General features: G+C 36.0%; 1 protein-coding gene and 1 non-coding gene across 2 annotated transcripts; both read right to left on the bottom strand.

Annotated features, from left to right (window-relative positions):
• Positions 1-470: 470 nt before the first annotated feature.
• Positions 471-21,012, bottom strand: LOC124167936. The gene is made up of 14 exons (XM_046546002.1): positions 20,736-21,012; positions 20,225-20,307; positions 19,944-20,005; positions 15,528-15,888; positions 12,469-12,779; positions 12,114-12,220; positions 10,953-11,230; positions 9,908-10,010; positions 9,172-9,382; positions 8,677-8,796; positions 8,127-8,264; positions 6,854-6,991; positions 4,264-4,350; positions 471-1,064 (listed from the first exon to the last, which is right to left on the bottom strand). Exons 1-14 carry the CDS (start codon positions 20,813-20,815, stop codon positions 858-860), a joined length of 2,286 nt encoding a protein of 761 aa, XP_046401958.1. The 5' UTR covers positions 20,816-21,012; the 3' UTR covers positions 471-857.
• Trnap-ggg lies at positions 10,653-10,725 on the bottom strand. The gene has a single exon. It is a non-coding gene; the product is annotated as a tRNA-Pro (tRNA).
• Positions 21,013-21,345: the final 333 nt, after the last annotated feature.

The raw sequence follows: 21,345 nt of genomic DNA, 5'->3' as shown, positions 1-21,345 counted from the left end.
CAGTTTAGGACACGTGACTATGAAACTTTGACCAAACAAGAATTAGAGGCAATTATTAGCGTGGGAGGCATGGTAAGATGCATTTGGATCGGGTGGATGAAGACAAGACATGGTCAGAAGGCACCACTAATCTCACAAATTGTTGTGTGGTGAATAGAGACCTAGTCACTGTAAGAATGTGTCTCATGGCATGTGGATGATGACGTGTGTAGTGCTGAGCCAAGGACACAAGACTTATGCGTATGTGATGCCATAAGATTGAAGTCATACAGTCCACAAAAAACATCCTTTATTTTCCTTGAAGTCAATGCCTTCCAGAACACATTTAATGTGCTACGGCATTTAAAGTTGGTTTTACTACTGGAACTGGCATAAAAATAAATCTCCAAAAACGAACAGTGAAAAAAAAACATTAAATTTTTTAAATTAATCATGAACTGGATACATCCGATTCAATAAGGGAAACCCCATTTTTTATGAAACAAACATTTACTTCTATAATATTTACATCGGCTTTCACCAATAACAGGATTACAGAATCATTTCAATTTGATAATGGCACTTTCTTTGTGGAATTTCAAATTGATTTGATTTTTACAAAAATTTCCATAAAAATCTGCATAAATTAATGAGTTAAATCTACATGAGAACTTATCACACTTCGAATTAAATTTAAACATGAAAAGGGTAGGAGAGATGGCAATCATGAAAAAAAAACATCTTTGTTCAAAACATCCTGCAAGCACCGAAGCCTGTCATTCGGTAAAAAAAGGTAGTAAAAACTTTACAACTTGATATAGCAAATACATTAAATTAGATGTTTAAGGTTTCTTATTATGAGAAAGGCACAAAATGCATTACTGGAGCAGCTTCCCTGACAAAATTTCGTAGATCATCCGTTTCCTGAAGTATGGCATGTTGTCTTGAGAGAATGGGAATGGTGGATACGGGCGTTTGCATTTAGAAGAGCCTTTGCTGCCATTGGCCAATCCCCTTGACAGATGCTCAGCAAACATGCACGCAAATACCCCACAGTCGTACCCATTTCTCTGTTGAGGTATATCCTGGAAGTATTCGAAGGTTGAAAATTAAACTTTTCACATACTTCTTCCCAATGATTTGAAATACATAACTTAATATTTTACAAGGGTGTAATACCATGCATAGAGATACATACATGAAAATAGCATTTTCATTTATATTTTGTAGCAATTTCAATCACAGTTTGTAGCATTTTGTTGTGTCTATTTTTTTTTTTCATAATACATATATCATAAGAAGATGACGACAAAGTGTGATGAAACATAATTATTTGACATAATACGGAATAGTTTAAATAATAGGGTGGTTTCCTATTATCTTTTTATTGACTAAATCGAAAGTTTATTACTCCTGGAGTACCCATTTCACGCTCTTAGATTTCTAAATGACGATATCTATTTTTCGTGATTAAATGAAAAGTGAAAATTTTCAAGTGGCCAAAATGTGACGGCTAAAGTATGAATGCTGGGAAAAGCCTGTGTGACGTCATTCTGGTTCCCACTGTCGCCGTGTGAGGTGACCTTGTGGCGAGGATATGTGTGCCTCTGCCAAAGATATATACACTAGATTGGCAGTGGCGGGGAGTGGGGTGAAGCCGTGACATTCGTTTGGCGGCCATGTTGCTTTCACCCACACATGAGTTTGCGTACGTAAGGAACTGGAGGAAAATTACATTGTGAAAGATAATGGTGGTTTGATTAAGGCTTTTAACTATAGAAAACATTGTCATTTTCGTTTAAGATACATCAAATTAAAAATAAAAGGAACGATCATGACACTTGCGTGGTAAATTAACCGATCTTTGAGCGGAACATAACCGTGATGAAGTTATGAAATTGGTAATGCAAGCAGATCTAAGATTATTACTAATTCGGTTCCTGCTCAACATATTAGAACTTGAATCCAAATGCAAGAGTTATCTCGATACAGAAATATTGTGCACAAATATAAAAGGGGCGTAGCAGATGGGGGAAATGGTTAACTACGTCGTCTGCTTGGAACGGTCAGCTTGCCTAAAATCGCGAATACATGGAATTGTTCACCCTTAGCTTTAGCAGCGGCATTGTCATGCTATTCGAACAAAATAATTCGACAGTATTGCAGATGATTTGGATCTCTTGGATTGGAAGTATTGTTATGACAATTAAATTCTTTCTAACGTAAGCACATTTCTTCAGAGGCTATATCTTGACATCAGGAGCAAAGTCTTTGCCGAGGGAGGGGAGGGGGTTGAGGGGAAGTCTCTAGTAAGTGGTGCGGGACATACCTCAGCGGTGCCGCGGTGCGGGGTGGTGCCCTAGGGGGGGGGATCGCATTACGACGGACGATATCTCCTAAACGCTTAGAGATAGGTTAAAACAAACAGAAAATCGGCCCAAAAGGACATTACTTTTACGTTTTACATAGAAATAGTGCTTTTTCGGCCCCAAAAAACTCAATTGAGGGTTCTTAGTACTTAGGGCCCTTGGGGCACCGGTTGCCGTTATTTTAAAGTAACCAAATTTTAACACGTGAATATAAACACCATTTGGATCATTTTGAGACCAGGAAAACATAACTTTTCGCAATTCTGAAAAATAAGGGCCGGCCTATTGTGCTATGTTTAAGTTCTCCTCGTGAACTGTGCCCAAGAGTGTGAATTATGTTTCTTTCTTCAGTAGGAGATACTTCAGTATCAATGCAACATCATATAATTCTCTTCTAAGAAATAAGCTTCATTCCTGTGGAACCGTAGTGACCCACTCATTACCGCTTGTAAATTACAAACGGTATGTCCTCTTCTCGATTCAATTTATGAACTTTCAGAGATACGAACAATTGAAAAATTCAAGCGTGTCCGAAATTTCAAATTTGGCACCTTTGGAGTTGTCTGATGCGACGTGGTGGGGTGTAAAGGAACTCGGACTTTGGGAAAATTCTGAAAAATATTGTCAATTAAATCCATTGATAAGTCAGTAACTGTTCAGCGTTTTGCCCATTCTTCCTTCCCACTCACAGTGCATTTTTTTTGGCTCCATCCTCATCTCGTGCGGGTTACTGACATAAGCCCGGCTTAGAATCCCTTGCGACAAAACCCCCAGAGGACAAAAGGCCCGACAACAAAACCCCCTGAGGACAAAAGGCCCGACGACAAAACCCCCTATGGACATAAAGCCCCACGACAAAATCCCCTCAACAAAATCGCCCTGGGGTTTTGTCTCAGTTGCTTTTCGCCGCGGGGGATTTTAGGAGCGGGCCTTCTGACTGCGACCCCTCACATGCAGCTAGATCAGGTCATCATAATCGTGAGTTGATGCAAAATTGTACTGCAGTGTCGCCTTCTGCAGGATAAACACACTTTTCGATGCCTTGCATAGGTGTATCAACGTACGAACATGGTCTCGGAACACATCTTGTTAGCATGTCGAGGAGGTACTGTATTTGAGCATATTTTAATCATTTATATCATACACATAACTTTGAATCTATTCTAGAGCATGAATATAAGTTGAAGAGATTGAAGAGATGAGGTAACAATAGCAAGGTATGCTTTTAGTCACAATTCCGAAAAGAATTGCTCTTAACAAGTTCTTCATTACAAACCTCTGGTTTTTCAGTCCCATGAACTTAGTAATAACGAGAGTTTAATGTAATATCTCGTTCTACTGCTGAATCATGCATTTAAGTGCATCTCCAAATACACAAATATTAGACAAAACAAATAATTTGCCTAACCTTGACTTTCTGCATTTCTACCTGCAGAAGGGATGGGGTCATAAAAAGAGGGGATTCAGGGTGTATAGGACTTGGCTACCGTACTTGGCTAAAGGATTCCAGGAGTTACACATTACAAAATAAAAATGCATACTCAGACAGCGAGTATCCCGTGGAGTGACCCAACCCAAAAAAGCAAAGGGAACTTGCCTCTTTATTAAGACTATGTGAAATTGACACTCCTCTGGCTTAGGCAAAGTTGAGCTCACCCCTCACCATATCTCAAATCAACCCTAGGTTTGAACCATTGAGTAAATGTGACAGCTGCCTTTGTTTTTGGATAAACAGAGAAAAACAAGTCTTCAAAGAAGGGAAAAATTATAGTGCTTAAAAAACCGCTGAAAGGCATTCTTAGAAACCAATTTTGCAACTGCATGTGTACAATAAGAATACAACATCAGGAGACAAGGAGTGATAAATGGCCATTTTGTTGACATTCTTAAAATCAACTATTTACTAAATATTTACCTGAATTAGTTTCAATTCCCATCCTGAACCATCGAAATTTTCCTTTTTCTTATCATTCTTCTCTTCTTGCAAATACTTCAATATAACCTGAAAGTTAAAATGAAATATTTACTGGTATCTAAAAAGCACATATACAATACATATGGATTCATGAGATGCCTAAAGATGAGGATTTGAAGAGAATACAGCATGCAATCAAAGAGTGACTTGATACAGTGAAGCCAACTTACCCACTCATAATAGATCAAAATTTTTGATGCATACTAAGCAAGGTTCCCAGACCTAGGAAAGCTCTTGACCCTAAAAAATCTCTTGGAATTCATCTGATCCTACTTATTTTATACTTGCAACATAGATATGCGCTATGGCAAACTATGAGCTAATACTATTGATTACAATGGGTATCAATAACAATTTAGACAATGAATATCATGAAAAAATGAAAAATAGACAACCTTGGCAAATGTTCACTGGAAATTGGTATGACGTGTTTTGACGCTGAGGAGGCGACATTCTCAAATACAGTGGAACCTCGATAAAACGACACCCCACGGTGCACCAATAAACACTCGCTATAGCGAATTGTCGCTTTACCGGAGGTGGAGCAAATAATAGCCAATATACCTCATATTACTCCTTTATTTATATTTTCTCGCTTGGACGTGTTTGGTGTTTTTTTGGCCATGGTGTGTTCCATCAAATGCTTTCTATTCATGCAACTCATGGACGTGCGGGTATGCTGACGACTGCTTTCTGCCGCCCGAGGAACAAAAGAAGATCAAGCATTCGCGAATGCTAATGCCACAATATTTTCACCAAAATTAACTACTTATTTATTGAACGACAGTTTACCACATAAATTTGAGACTGATCACTCCATTAACTTCATTTCTAACAGATCACTAGCAATTACAGAGATTAAGGAGTCTTGGTGTAAGTTTTTCCGGCGGTGAAACCCTCGCTATGGCGAGAGCCAACACCAAAAGGGCCTCGTAAAAACGAAATTTTTAACATGCTTATTGTAGGATCAATTGACGGTGCATCGGCTATCTCTTGTAATAGCGGGGGTCTCGCTATAGCTCGTACTCGCTTTAACGAGGTTCCACTGTACTTCTAAATTCTACCTATCATTTCAACATGAATTTTCACAAAGTTAAAGCCAAATCAATTGATTTCAATGAATATCATACTTGAGAAGCAAAGAGATAGGCAGAAAGTAGGCCATACAATCAATGCCTTAAAAAAAAATAGTGAGATTAAATAGTGATATAAGTTCATTGAAGATATTATAAGTGGTTCAATACTTATCCAAAAATAATTATATTTTAATATAAGTGCTAAGAATAGGGATGATCCGATCAGATACATTGGATCCAAATAAGTGTGGATAATGCACAGGATGAACAGGATAAAAGAAATATACCGTAATTGACGGCATATAGAGGAACTACCTCCAGTTGTTGGGGAGCTGTGCCTTTGCTCAAAATTTTTTTCTTGCGCATGCCATACAGAAGTGAGGGTGTGTCTTATACACTGTTATACGCATTAGGTTGTTGAAATGTATCACCAAACTGATTGCTGAAATGATATGTATACATGGTCTGCCATGCTCTTCTGTGGAGAATTATGGGTTTTGAAATCTAATCGCACATCTGGAGCCACATTACACAGTACCTGTGCATAAATAGAGTAATTCCTTATATTTACGAGAAAGTGCCCAAAATTTTAGAGCATTTGGATCCAAAAATATCCGAAGACCCAACAACTAAAATCAAGGTTTCGATCAGAAAAAAATCCTGGATCCCTCCATACCCAATTAAGAGTAAATTACAAATATAAACATAAGTTAAATATGACATTGCAACATTTCCACAGAATTTATTTTCAAACGACAGATTTAGTTGCCACAACAACATTTTCAAGTGCACTTCAATGGATATATTGCAAAGTTTTCTTTAACTAATGCATATTAATAACTACCACCACGTGGTGCTGCATATCAAACTGGAAAAATTAAATTTATTCCATGGGGGTTTTCATGCAAAATAACTACCACATTTTATTTCATAAATAATAAGGATAGGTAGCCTAAACTGATATAATTCAGTGAACTTGTGACAAAAGAGACATTTCCATTGTTGATTCCACTTCCTTATTAGGAGTTTGGCCTGCAACAAAATTTGTCCTCCAAGTTCATAATACCATTTCATGGCGAAGGTCTAAGATATGCCAAATAATGCTAAGCATCATTACAACAATCATATACCCTCACCTGCTACTTTCATGAGGTTTCAGTTGAAACAAATATTCTTCAATTTCTCTATCTCAGAACAGTTTCCACATATTGTATTTTTATTTAACTTATTTTGGGATTGTATATTTTGAAGAGGAAGCATGACTTCCAATTAGAAATAGAAATGCCCATTCAGTCATTAGATATAAATAAATACATTGGCAAATAACTAAGTATCATAAATTATTGCTTTCCCACACATAACTCCAATAGAGACTTACCAAGAGAGAAAGTGAGAGCACATATAAAAAAAAATTATCTACACCCATATGAATGCAAAATTTCCAAGACTCCTACCTGCAAAATATTCTTCTTCCTTCCATTCATACTGTCATAGTAACAAATACTTTTTTGCCTGAAGTCAACGACTGCAAGAGCCCAATGTATTTCTAAATGTAGAGGCACTATCAAAATTTCTTTTTGGAATATATCAACCTAAAAAAATGTAAAAAAATACATTAGTTTCCCAAGAATATACACACTTGGGAATTGTAAAAGATAAAGAGCAGTGAGAACAGAATTTTATGATTTTTGGGCTAATACCATTAAAATAGTCCCTCATCTGCATCATTGAGAACCACAAGATTGACAAAATTCGACAGCTAAGGCCATATAAGTTCAAAATCAAACATCAATCAGTGTCCTACGTTACTTTGCACCTTCTTTTCTTATGATAAAAGAACCTTTTTGCACCTACACACAAATAATTCTTCAAGATAATTATCCCATAGTGCCAGCAAGTAGGCAAATTAAATACAGTTCCGATCACAGCTACTTAAGCCACACCCTACATGAAGACCATGAGGCTACGTGAAGTGAAAACAGGCTTTGACCCAAGGTTGAGATCATACATAATTGAAAAATTAACAGTAAAAATAGCCATTGAATTATTCATCAACTGATCATAACTAACTTCAGTTAATTTTACAAGCAACATTTTAGTTAAAGTTGACCTCCACATATTTTTGCAATTAAGAGGAAAGGTTGACTCATTTTTTGATTTAATATAAGATCCTTCGTCGATTTAGACATTAAACTGGCCAATTTACTTTCAAAACTTAAATTTTAATCACTACGTTTTCCCATAAAGGGAATTCTAACTTCTGTAAATTTTATCATATGTGTCATATTTAGTCATTTTAAACGGTTAACTTTCCTTGTAACATTTCAAATTAGGTCAAACCAACTGGATGTCGTAAACTTCAGAAGGTGATAAAGCTATAAACTTTAGTAAACAAACTCAAGAAAGATACCTCTCTTCAGGGTTAGAAAATTTTTAACAAATGCCTTGTACACTCATTACTTGCTAATAAGTAAATTTTGATAGTGTATCTGTACTTTTGAAAGCTATGCACTCAAAGTAAATAACATTGAAAACAAATAAGTGAAAAACTACTTAATTCCTAACAACATATTCAAAGCATTTCTGTCCAATATCTAATGTCTCTAAGAGTAACTTTGGTTACATAGAGGACGTTTCATAAGACAAATAAAATTTTGTCACTAATAAGACTTTTTCAAGGCATCCATGGATAAAATACAGATGCTCATTCACATCCATAGGCCATACCTTCTTGGTCCACCTTCTCACAGATGAGTAGCCACTGCTGTTCAGCTTAGGATAAAAGAATGTATTGAAGCAGTGTACAGATGGGTATTCGTTACTTTGGCCACGCTGGGTCAGCATATCCATATAATTATTTATAACCTGAAATAGATGATAGCCAAACTTGAATGATCACATGAAGAAAATACTTATATAAAACAAGTTTATATTACATGGGGAGACAGGAAGCCAAGTGGGTAGAGCTCTTGGGTGCTAACCGAAAGATCTCAGGTTCAATTACCGGGTAAAAAATCACAATAAGCATCAAAAAAGAAACTTAAGCTATGCTTGCATATCCTTCTCGTTGCCAATTTAGCCCGAAAAAAACAGATACATAATGGTGGAGCTAATTTTTTATTCTGTTTGAATCTTAAAATAGATTGCCATATTTGAACTAAAATGGTGAATGGGTTTTACTTTCTGAAATTCTTGGTTTTGATCACGAAACCTAACAATGAATAGTCTTTTCGGAAATGAAATACATGCTGAGAGACAAAAGTAAATCACCTCTTACCTCATCATTCAACCAATTACTGTCAGCTAGAGTCTGAATATCAGCACCAGTAATAGTGTTTGATCCTAAACGAGCCAAAACACAACTTCTTCCCTTCTGCAAGGCATCATGCACACAATCCTGCAAAAGACATGTATTTCAGCCAGAAGATCTTCTGTATACTAGAGTGATCCCATTCTACAAAAAGCTCAGTAAAGTAAACAAAATAAAGAAAATGCACTTCCAAAAATTGACTTCTCATTAAATCGTAAGTATTGGAAGCTAATGATCAGGGAAAAATGTGAATTCCTTTAAACTTAGAAATTTACCAAAATATGATTTGCATTCCTAAAAAAACTCAAGACAATTGACAAGACATCACAATGCAAGATGCAACAGGAATTCTGGTAGCAAAATGGTTGTGAAAACTACTGATTTGGCACATTGCACACAGAATTCATAAAAAGACACCATCATCACAGCAACAGCAAAATTAGAAACCAAGGTTTCTCTTACAAGCATTTCTGTGGTCAATTCTGGCAATTCCTCTTCCTCCTCGGATATTTCCTCCTCCAAAACCACATCGGTGATCTTCATATAACGCTTCAACCTATCCTCAAGGGACGATTCAAATTTTTGCCTCCTTTCTGACCATAATTTCTTCTTCAATTCTTCTCTTTCAAGCTCCTTACCAATTTTTGCTTTTTCATCAGCAAACTTCTCCACACTAAAAGAACAAACCAACCAACTTATCAGAGGCAGTAACAAGTGAATCTCAGCAAAAAGAAAAACCAAGAAAATTCAGCTAAAACACAACTTCTTGTTTTCATAAGTAGCAAATATCCTTTGAAAAGTGTTCAGGGTCCAGTTGAGTTTTGTACGGTCTGTCCCTAACCAACAGTGACCCACGCTCAAGAGAAAATGTCATCGGAAGATTACTGTGACTAATATTTATCATGTCATTAACTAAGGGACTCTCAAAGATTCATATTTTCATATAAACTATACAATTTACAATAACTTCCCCAGATAATTAAGCCTCAATTACAGAGAAACAGGATACTCAGAAAAACAGCTGACATTTGATGTTATTTCAGACAATTTACCCTAGTGACATTAACATGTATTCATGAAATCAAATTGGGTAGTGTCTCAAAAAGGCAATCATTACACGTGTTCAGTAGATCTTCATAGTCCATCAATGTCATAGCAACTTCACACAGCAGACACATCAAGTCCTAAGTACACTTACATGTTCTTCAAAAAGTCCTCATCAGCCACATGGCTCTTCTTGATCATCTGCTCAACAGCATTAGGAGGAGACCAAGTAGGTATTTTCTCCCGATCCATACTTTCTGAAAGTGAACAAATTGACAATTCTGTACCCGAAATTCATGGGTAAACTCAAATACTATTCAATTAAATAAATATGAAACAATATATTTATTGAATAAAAAGAATGATTAGGTGCTTTCGGGCGATTACTCTGTGTGAAAAGCTTTTGCGACTGCCACTGGATCAGGAGCTGGATCGCTACCAACATTTTAACGTAAGACTTGGCCATTGCCTTCATGGCTCATAGTCGTACATCAAAATGCTGGCAGTATTTCAGCTTCTGACCCACTGGCAAACCAGAGCATTTCAATTGATGAGTAAGAAGTTTACACAGATTTCAAGCTGAGTGAAGCTTTGATGGACTTCAAAGTTTCCATTTGTCATTGCCCCTGACAACAACGGTAGCCAACTACGAGGAAGCTTAAAGAGCCTGACAACTCCTTCCTCCAGCTGGAAACCTCAAGAAACTTCTTACAGCATTCATAGGGAAAATTAATAAATTTCCAACATAGGTAATTAGTGCTTTTAAAAATATGCATTTGATTTAAAAGTAAGCCTTAGAATGAATTGCTAATATATCGCATTAGACTATAACTCTAGTTAGATTCAATAATTTTGGTGCAGACACTAATTTGAGAAAGATCCACAGAGAAAAAATCATTCGCCTTAACCGGGATTCGAACCCGGATCCCCCGATTCCCGGTCGAGTGCTTTAGCCAGTTAAGCTACCGAGGCGTCATTCTTCCCTGTGGATTTTTTGACGCCTCGGTAGCTTAACTGGCTAAAGCACTCGGCCGGGAATCGGGGGATCCGGGTTCGAATCCCGGTCAAGGCGAATGATTTTTTTTCTCTGTGGATCTTTCGCACGATTGTGCATTGCGGGTGACTCCCGTAAAAGTTATCACCGCGGCTAGTCCCAGTATACTTTAAAAACTAATTTGAGAACATGTACTAATCCATACCTCCAGATGCCTTGGGGATGCGTTCCCTGGACCTTTGGACATTTATCTTCCTGGGCCAAACTTGAACTACATCACTTTCCTTTCTAACAATTTCAACCAGATCATTTTCAGGTTTCGTCTCCTTAGCTGACCCTTTAGCCTCATCCCCAATTCCAATTTCCTGAACATCATCGTCTGATAGGTCTATTATTTCTACTGCCTGAGAGCTATCTGCGCTCACCTTCTTCTTCATCAACTGCGCGAAGGAATTATTCCGTCTCAACTGAGATTCAAACAATCTGAAAGAAAAGTGAACTCCTTTAATACACAAAACAAAATGAGCGAAAAATGAATGTGAATAGATCCTATTTCAAAAAATACAAACAAGTTTTTATTGTCCATTTTAATTTTATACATTGTGTGAGTTGAAATTATCACAATACTTAACAATAATAATTATCTCATGGTACAAAGGTTTAGGAAAAGATTTACTATTGTTCAAAGCAGCAAATTTTGATACGAAGATTTGCTGATTTTCATTTAATATTACTTCGCTTTATTCATCATCACAATTCAATTTCATAACAAAAAAATCTTCTCATGAAATATCAGTTCTAAAAAATATTTTTAGCAATATTTTAAATGGGAATAGAGGTTGAAAAGGAAGATTTGAGGTTTTCTAAAAGGAGTGAAATTTAATCCAGATGTTCAAACGTTAAATTAAGTGTATCACCAAGAGTTTGGCAAAACCCCTCATCTGGCATCATTCAGGTCCCGCCGATACCTGATTATGGATTCTCAAATAAGGATTCAAAAATTTGAGAGGAGAAATAAGAGACAAACTTATAAAAGAAGGGATCGTTGGCACAGAGTTAGGAGTAACTTTAGATATATTATAAGCGAAGACTTTATAAATGAGAAAAAAATTTGAGAACAAAAACTACGGTCATTTTAGAGGAAAGTATGTTCCAAACTACATTAAATCAAGAAACACTTATGAAGGAGAGATCATTGGTTCTCCAGAAAGTGTAAAGAGGCATAACATGCCAACTTTGTAATCTTGATTTAAAAAGTATTCGCTCATGATTGGCACTGCCAGCCATGACCATGTGCAGAAGATAGTGCCAAATGATGAATAATGTACAACCAACAGCAGAATTAAAGAGGAAATTTAAAACTTACTTAAATGCCTGAGAGTCAAAGCGTGTATTCATCTGTTTAGGAGCAGAATCACTGGTGAACTGTTGCAACATGTGATTGTATGCTTTCATTTCATCAATGGCCGAGCACTGAAAAAAAAGTAATCTTCATGTGATAAATGGGCTACAATAGGTACAGACAAAAAATACATTCATTTAAATCTGCGGAAATTTAAGGGCATAAATACATAATGACAAAGGTGATGAATTTCAATGCTTGGTGAGGTCTATGATTGACTGATTAGTATTCTATGATAACTGGAGTTGATGCCATTGCCCTGTGTCAATAGTATTAAAATAATTTACACCAGATACCACAAATATTAATAATCACTGACCAGTGCCAAGGCTGATGGCTTCTTTTTGATTTTCTCATCCAGACCAGTCCAACGTGAACACAACTTTGCTTCCACACCAAAATAAGTGGGAGGTGGCGGCAATGATTTCCTCAGAACTGCTGCTCTCGACAAATTTCCATTTCGAATTCTTGATTTAACCGATGGGGAATCAAGTTTTTTGCCAGAAGAAGGACCCCTCAGCTCAGAGCCACCACCCATTCTATGTTCAGAGGGAAGACCTAAGGAAAACAGAGAGCCTCTCGAAGAATCACTCATTCTTGGCTTCTCACCCAAACTGGATGCCATTGGTCCTGGAATCGATTCAGGAAACTCAAATTGAAATTATGCAGCTGTATTAGATAAATATGTCCACAAAAATAATGCACGTGAATAACTTCCTTATCATTTTAACCACAAAAGCTAATTCAAACCTGGCTGTTACTAGCATAACACATCTAACATGTACAGTAGGTCATTGCACATAAAGAAGTAAAGTAAACTGGGGTCTATTTACTATTTTTATGAACAGGTGTATATCATCAGCTTGGTAGCCAAAGAGTGTTGATTACTAGTACAAGGAAAAAGAGAATTTATTTATACCTCATGTTTATCAATCCACGTCATTCTATGCCATTCATGAAACTCACTAAAAAGCCAATTCTACATTATTTTAAATTCATAACTAAGAGTACACGCTACATACAACAAATGCAATCATAGGATGTGAGCAAAGACATTTATGGCTCATACTTCTGTCATTCAAAAGAGCCTACAGTGCTGGTACCACAGGACAAATCACGGAAAATTGCAACGAGAGCCAATACTTCCTATCAAACACATAAAACCCATTGCTAGCATACTCTTCAAAGCAAGTAAATATATCTACATAATAAATTTAGGCAATCCAGTCAGTAAAATTACACACTTTGCGATATTAATAGTCAAATCCTTTATCAGCCACTGGCTCAAGTTGAGTTTTGTAAGCACAGTCGAGCATAGTTGAATTTTTATTCTTAACTCAAATTTTGACTTGCTTGCACTTCCCAATTATCAATGATGCCATCAAAATAGCACAAATGATTAAAATGCATAGTAACAATCAAACTGACAGGTCTAGGTCCTTTAACTTAGCTGACCAACCCTGGTCCTTGTAGTGTTGATAATATCACTAATGGTGGTAAAATGCCGATACAACAAAATATAAATGAGAATTTTCCATAAGAAAATAAAACAGTATGGGCGACTACATATATCCAGGGGGTTGAATATCTGAGCCAGTAAAAATTTGGTGACTGTCAGGTTGCCTGCCACCCAGGGGCAATTTAGATACATATTTCCTCAGAATTAGCAATCACGTAAGCAAAGGGAACTTTTTTAATCTGAAAAACCACTAAAATGTAGGTGTAAATATCTTCAATTAACAGAGTCAAAGGCATCACCTTCACATTATTTTCTCACTGATGAAATATCATTCAAATAAATTATCATTGATTATTACATTAGAATAATAGCAGAAAACTATCCTCCATAGATCTACTAACTATCTGCAATTTTAAAAGTTACAAGTTTTTCCAAATTCAAAAGTTTAAATATGTTAACAAATATTTCAGAAATTAATCAGGGGAAAAAAGCCACCTCCCCCATCAAGGCAGGCAACAATGATAGATGAGATTTTTCTACAGTAACTTTGAATTCCCCGGCTTCAACATTGCCAAAGATTAAAATTAATGGATAATTTGCGGAATGTCTGAACATTTAACATGTTAAAAGAAACTACTCTGTACTTCCCACACAGTTTTTCCCATTACCCCTAACTATTTAAACAACTACGTATCAGGTTTAACGACACATTGTGGTTGAAATTGATCAAGTTGGTTAAAAAGCTGAGTGCGAAGTACAAAGTAGTTTCTATAGAATGATCAATTGCCAGTGAAATTGGATATTCAAATGAAAACATCATTGCTAATGTAATTTTAGTAGACATGGAAAATTTCATGCTAATATTTTCAATCTCAATCATCTAATGAATTTTTACAAACACCACTTTTTTTTTAATTCATAACTTAACTTTCACCTTTTTTGTGGCTTTAACCCTTTTAGTGCTATCCTTCTTCCCGGGGTACAGTCGAAAAATGCGGAGGGCATTTTAATAAAATGTAGCAACTAGGAAAAATAAACATTATATAGTTAATTTTTAGATATCTTTAAGCGGTTTTTTTTAAATTAATGAGATTACATTGGACAATAATCACAACATTTTTATACGTTTACTGATAAGTTTTTTTATTGCAATGTCCTCAAATTTAACAACAACCACATAAAAGCCGATATATCGGCGCGCCACACTTTTCAGCCGAGTGGTAAAGGCCGATATATCGGCATGATGCACTAAAAGGGTTAGTGAAATTTGAAAACTTTTAGAAGAAATAACCATTGTTGCATCAGCCACCATATTGTTGAATTTAATTTCCACAAAATATGCAATTAATGAAATAAAAAACTAAACAGCTTAACATTTTTTTAAACTCTAGCATAGTAATGGTAAAAGTTCATATAATAAGCTGAAATTCTACACTGATAGCAATGAGTTGCACAAAATAACAGCAGAGAACAACGCCAAGAAGCACGACTTGTAAGCAAATACCTTTTAACTGTTGTTATTGAGGTAAACTGGGTTTCTCTCCGAATTCTTAATTTTAAAATAATGGGAAATTATTATTTCCATTCCCTAGCATACTTAATCAGGAAAAGCCTAGCCCTTTCATCCATACTTTACATTTCTGAGTTGCTGATGAAAGATTTTATTAAGGTATTGTATCAAAAATATCACTACTACTACTTTATTCCTGTAAACCTACCTCTCTGTTAAAAAGTATGCTTGCCAAGTACAGACTACTCTTCACATCAAAAAAATAAATTCCCCAGGATTGAAAATTTTAAAAAGTCACTTCAAACAAGTTGGAAATGACTTTAAACCTATCATCCTAAATGTTGTATATTTTCAATAACAAGCACCTCCTTAATGGAGATATGTATTCCTTAGATTAATTGATACTCACTTGACAACTTCAAAGGGTTTTTCCATGACATCATGGATGCCCCTGCCTGATTCCTTTGTCTTGAATCCTTGATGAAGACAACATCATCGTCGTCATCATCAATAGCGTGCACCTCTTCATTTTGTGACACCCGAGTTTTTCTACGCACTCCCTGCATTGCCACCAAATTATCTTTTGTGTGTGCACTCTGACACTGTCTGAAGCCATGATTACACGGCTTCAAGTGGCTAACATCACTCAAGTCATCATCTAAGACAACCACATCTGAATCTGATGCTTGACAGCTTGAATTCCTCATGAGCTGATTCTCCTTCCCAATGTTTCTCTTCTCCCACGAAAATCCCTCCTCCTGATACTCCCTCTGTAATGAGAAAAATCACAATTACAAAGTATGGCTATCTGCATCAATAGGGTACTTCGTACATAGTGAAACATCTAACAAAAACAAAATTTGGCAAAATTTACCACATAAATGGAGATCTTAAATAATAACATTTAAAATTCAGAGAACTATGGTTACCGTTGCACCATTGAAGTCAATTTTGACAGGGAACAAATTCATGTCCCATCCATCTTTCAATACTGCACTTAACTAATGGGAAAGAAATTGTGGATACCATCCGTCACAAATGAAGATTCTTTAACACAAATTCATGAAAAGTAAGCCTATTCATTGATAAATCACTGGGTTTTCACTCCAAAAATAAGAACAACATTAAATCTGATAAACAATATATTTTTACTTTAAATCCTTCAATTATTACAGGAGTTGCATTACTACTTTTAGGTTCTTCAACTAATACAGTAAAACCTCTTTACATCGTAATGGAGGGGACCAAAATTTGGGCAATTTGATGTATGGAGGTTCACTATAGAGAGGTTTTAATGTAATACACCATTTTTTCATATACTTTGGAAATGAAAGGTACTACTGTCTTTTAAACCATTATATTTATGCATTTAAATAAACATGCATGCATTAGTGAACATATATTTATTATTTAATGATAACAGAGAGCGAGCGCTATGGTATGATTTTTACCATGATTCAAGAGAGAACGATGTGATCTCTCTCAATTCAACAGTCACCTAAAACGATTAGGATAGTTGGGTATCTTTTTTTTTCTTATTTACTGTTACATATGCTCTCATATGGAACAAAATGGCCATAATGCATGGTTAACGTGAAAATTACAGCATGTTTAAGGTGGAAAAGAAAAAAAATAAACGTGAAACAATTATTACTGAGAATGTCATACCATGTACGTAATCGTGGCTGCATTAATGGTCTCTAGTTGTCTCGGTACAATTTACAGAGGTAGTAAGGCAGTCTTGGGGGTGTCTCCTTGGTATGATAAGTGGAGGTTTTATGAGATAAAGAGATTCACTACAAAGAGGTTTTCCTATAAATTTACAAGTAAATCTGACGGGACTGTAGGGGTGGTATGAAGTATGGAGGTTTATGATGTAAAGAGGTTCATTATATAGAGGATTTCTGTATGTACTTATTTTCCATATTTAAATAAATAAAAGATCATAGCACTTTTCCACAAAATTTTTTACTGCGTACAACGCATTTCGGCTCACTGAGCCATCATCTGGTACAAGACACTGCAAAACATTTGAAAATCACCTTTATACCCTTGAGAAAGGGGGTTGGGGAGGATTTGACATCTTTGAAGAAAGGTGTGAACAGGCATACAGAGTGGAGACGGTGGGAAAAGACACAACTAAGGGATGTGTGGAACCCACATTGGAAGGAGGATTGTAGTAATAACTGTAAAATAACGACACATGGGAAGAACCACAGAAAAACAGGAGGGGGTTGAGAAGAGTGAAAAGAAGGGGGAGGGTACAAAGAGAGGCCGCATGTTGATAGAAACGGAGAGGAGTAAGTAGCGACGCAGGAAAAGAGGCGAGGGTGAGGAGTCCCTTAGCAGGGATGCCGGGAGGAAGTTGCCAGCAAAAGAAAATGTGTAGACCATTGCACCGAATAAGTTAGGACAAGTTATAAATGTAAAAGGGAAGAAACACATCGATATGAAAAGGCTAGCCGATAGGAAAGAGGAATGGCAATCTGCATGAAACTAATCATAGGATTTTTGGCTTATGAATATGATCTAAGTCACTAGCTCCCATAAAACACCTAAATACAGTTAGTAAATTGTGAAGATTGTGTTATACCAATTTATCCAGCAGCCTACACACGAAAAAGGTGCAATATTGTGAGCAGGAGTAACCTTGGAGAAACAAGAAAGGGGACCACATTCAATTTCATGTAGAATATGAAATTTCCATGATGTTGGGATTGCAATTTAACATTTTGTGATCAAAATTCTTTCAGTACTCTAAGCCTTTAGACAAAGTGACAGGAGGAGTATATAAGTAGGGCGACCAGATGCCAAGGGATGAAAAAGAGAACAGAACCCAAAGAAAGAACAAGGAGGACATAGCTGTCTTCACAATATCTATCTATATATATTTAACAAAGTTGAGAATTGTGTTAGTTACACCTTTTATAACACGAGAACAGCTGTACCAATTTTAATGAATGGCAGAATAAACATTATAAAATAGTGAAAGTCAATAGAAAAAATTAATCTTGTTTGTAGGAGTTTTTTTACCGACTTGGTAACACTGCAAAAGCTGTCAAGTCAGTCAAAACTAGATTTTTTTTTACCAATTATATGAATGAGCTTCATAACACTATTAAAAACGTTTGTATATTTAAAATGGATTAAAGAATTTTAATTCGAGTGAAGCTCAGGTCAAGTATAGTCATCAGCAAACACGTCACTATCGTGTGTGCAAACAAATCTCCAAGCAATTGATGATTAACGATAATGGCCGTGTTCTTGTCAACATGTCGGGCAGATTGATTGAATTTCCTCGAAATTTTTGCAATTTTGCTTCATCAAAAGATGAGCTCATCAACAAAATGTACCTGAACATAATTGATAAACACAAAAATAAAAAATGGTAGAGTGGGCAAGTAATTTTGACAGCTAAGCACAAAGACTTTGTAATTCAGAATTAAATTGTTGGTACTCCATATTCACTCAAATCTAATGATTGAGTAACAACCGAAGAGCAAGCCACCAACTATCCATTTGAATTTTTAAATCTCTTGGATGTGCCTCGTTTACGACCGCACAATTCAGAGCTGAAGATGGTCATGATGCTTCCAAATCTAAACCAACCAAAATATATGATGGAACGTGTTTGATCAGTAAATGAAACTGAAAATCAATGTGATTCACACGACCATACTCAAAGGAAAATTCAAGGATGAGGAAGTTCTCATTCCGAGGATTTCCATGATCCCAACTGATATGTCCTTAGAGTTCAAATGAATTCAATTTCCAATCCATGGTGCACTCACAATGACGATTAACAAATAACAAGGTGATTGTTTGTGGTCTGAATCCAGAAAACCCATGCTTTGTTCATGGTCGATTATACGTGGTATGTTATGAGTTAAGTTGGTAAATCATCCGCTTTATTTATTCTTGTGCCTGATAACACAGCAAAAACTGTTATTCATCAAAAGGTGCTTGACTCAAGAGAATAAGCCTGAATGTGTAGGGTTGACCAGGGCATGTTTACGCAGTGCACTTTTCCGAACCAAGTTATAACTAGCGCTCCAAAAGTCATGACATATTATTGCTGCTCCCTATGAGCTATTCTCATGAGATTTTGAGCATCAGTCAAGCATCGGTCTAGCATTGCATTAACTTGCCCCAGGAAGGATTAACACCAGACTTGGACCTAAAAATATTTTTTTTACGGGTAAAAACCAAAAATGGGCCAACAACTGAATGCATAAAATTTTGACTCTATTAACTACTACATAAAACTAAAATGTCTAAAATTTCCTAATTTAAAACATAAAAATTAGAAAATTCATTGAAAAAAATCTGCATATGCGTGCTCGATTCAGTGACAGAAATCTTCGTTAATGTGCCCTGGTCTACCCCACGTAGGTTGAATAAATAAAACATCTTATTAACAAGCCACTGTAATGCTTTTTTTGTAGTTTTATTGATTTTTTAAATTTATTATCAGAACAGCCACTCTTGATTTATATAAATGGTGTGACTAAACTTTTCAATGATTATATAGCAGTATAGCCAGGTCAACTAGTATAAATTAGTAATTTTTATCGTGTTCTTAACTGATGATAAATCCAAGAAAATAATATACAAAATGTAATTCTCAAAATAGTACTAGTAATAGAATTATCTGAATTAATGGGTTCTCCAATAAACCCACGATTTTAACAAGTATCATCACATTGCCATCTTTTCAAAGGCGGGAAATTCCATCATTAATTCCAATGATTAGTGTCAACGGAAAACAATTTTGACATAAACTTGGTATTCATCAAAATGACCATGATATAAATAAAATACATACCGTGTGCACAAGGTGACTTCTGTCATGATTTGACATTGCCGATACTCCTCCGCTAATGGAACCTAAAGAGAAAGGTAATAAACAATTTAGGGGCAAAATATCCGTGGGAAAATATCAGGAAATTGATGGATCTTCACTAGAAAATCAGTTACAGCAGCTGAAAATGCTCTTTTAGAATTCATCTTTTCGCACTCCTTTCGTTCCTCACTAGGACAATATATAGCCAAGAAGTTTCAGAATGATGAAGTTTAAGCGCAAAGAAAGGAAAAAATGAAACTCACCAGAAAAATTCTTAGCTCCAAGTGGTTTTTCTATCCGCCTTAATTTGGCATTTGGAGAGCATTCATTATCCGTTTCGTCTATCCTGTAAGCAAAAAAATACAGACTTAGTGAAGACAACAAATATAATTTGCTCTCAATCCACAGCAAGTTATACAGAAAAATTTGCTTGTGGCCGAGCAAGCATTAAAGTGTGTTACTCCTGTGCGTCTGAACCTTAACTTCGACTTCAAAACAACAATTGATTTAACATTTACACATCACTTTCTATAATGACTACTGAACTCATTGAGTAAGCTCAAATGTTAACATGGCCAAATAAGCATAGAACTTCAACACTTCTGCGAGCTAACTGGAATAATGCCCAAGTGACAAACAACTGTCACAACAAAAGAATGCGGTGACACAGGCTACAGCGGTAACAGTGAGCAGTGAAAATGTTTCTAAATTGAGAAAAGAATTTTGAAATATAATCATACAACCCAAGTAAATAATATAAATATAACAAATCACCTTCTTTTACGGTTGGAAGAATCCCATCCAAACAGTGTCTTCACTCGTGAAACAGTATAATCATAAAACGCAGAAAGCATTATGGATAATAAAAAAAGTATTACGGAGCAGTTCCGCCGATGAAAGGGATGTAATGCGACATTTAATCACTAGTTCAACAAACAAAACTTAACTAAACTATGCATTGCTCCAATTCATTACTATTACAACAGTGCTGCGAACACGAAATTATATTTCCCCAAGCGCCTACAATTCTTGAATGCGGGAACGCGTGAACCTTAACAATAGAAGGACGAATAGCCGAGGCGCGCAAGATTTAGCGCAATTTAGCGATTCAGTGCGGTTGCAAGCAATGGTGTTGTTGTCACAGATATATACAGGTTGTTGTAATGGTCCAAGGTGGTAAAGGAGGTGGTACTTTCTATCACCTTGGTAGTGGTCTAGTTATTTGTTGTAAACTTAACATTAGCTTCACCCAGTCCACTAAATCAAATGTTTTTTCAAAATTTTCGAAGCAGGCAAACACCTCTTGGTTTTATTCTAGGTTTCTCTCCTCGAGGAACCTCATTACCGCAATTGCATCTCGGGATACCTTTCATCATGGACAATA

This window comes from Ischnura elegans, chromosome 11, assembly GCF_921293095.1.
Source record: "Ischnura elegans chromosome 11, ioIscEleg1.1, whole genome shotgun sequence".
NCBI classification, from domain to species: Eukaryota; Metazoa; Arthropoda; class Insecta; order Odonata; family Coenagrionidae; genus Ischnura; species Ischnura elegans.
Note: the sequence above shows the minus strand (reverse complement) of the source record. Positions and strands in the feature narration are given on the sequence as shown.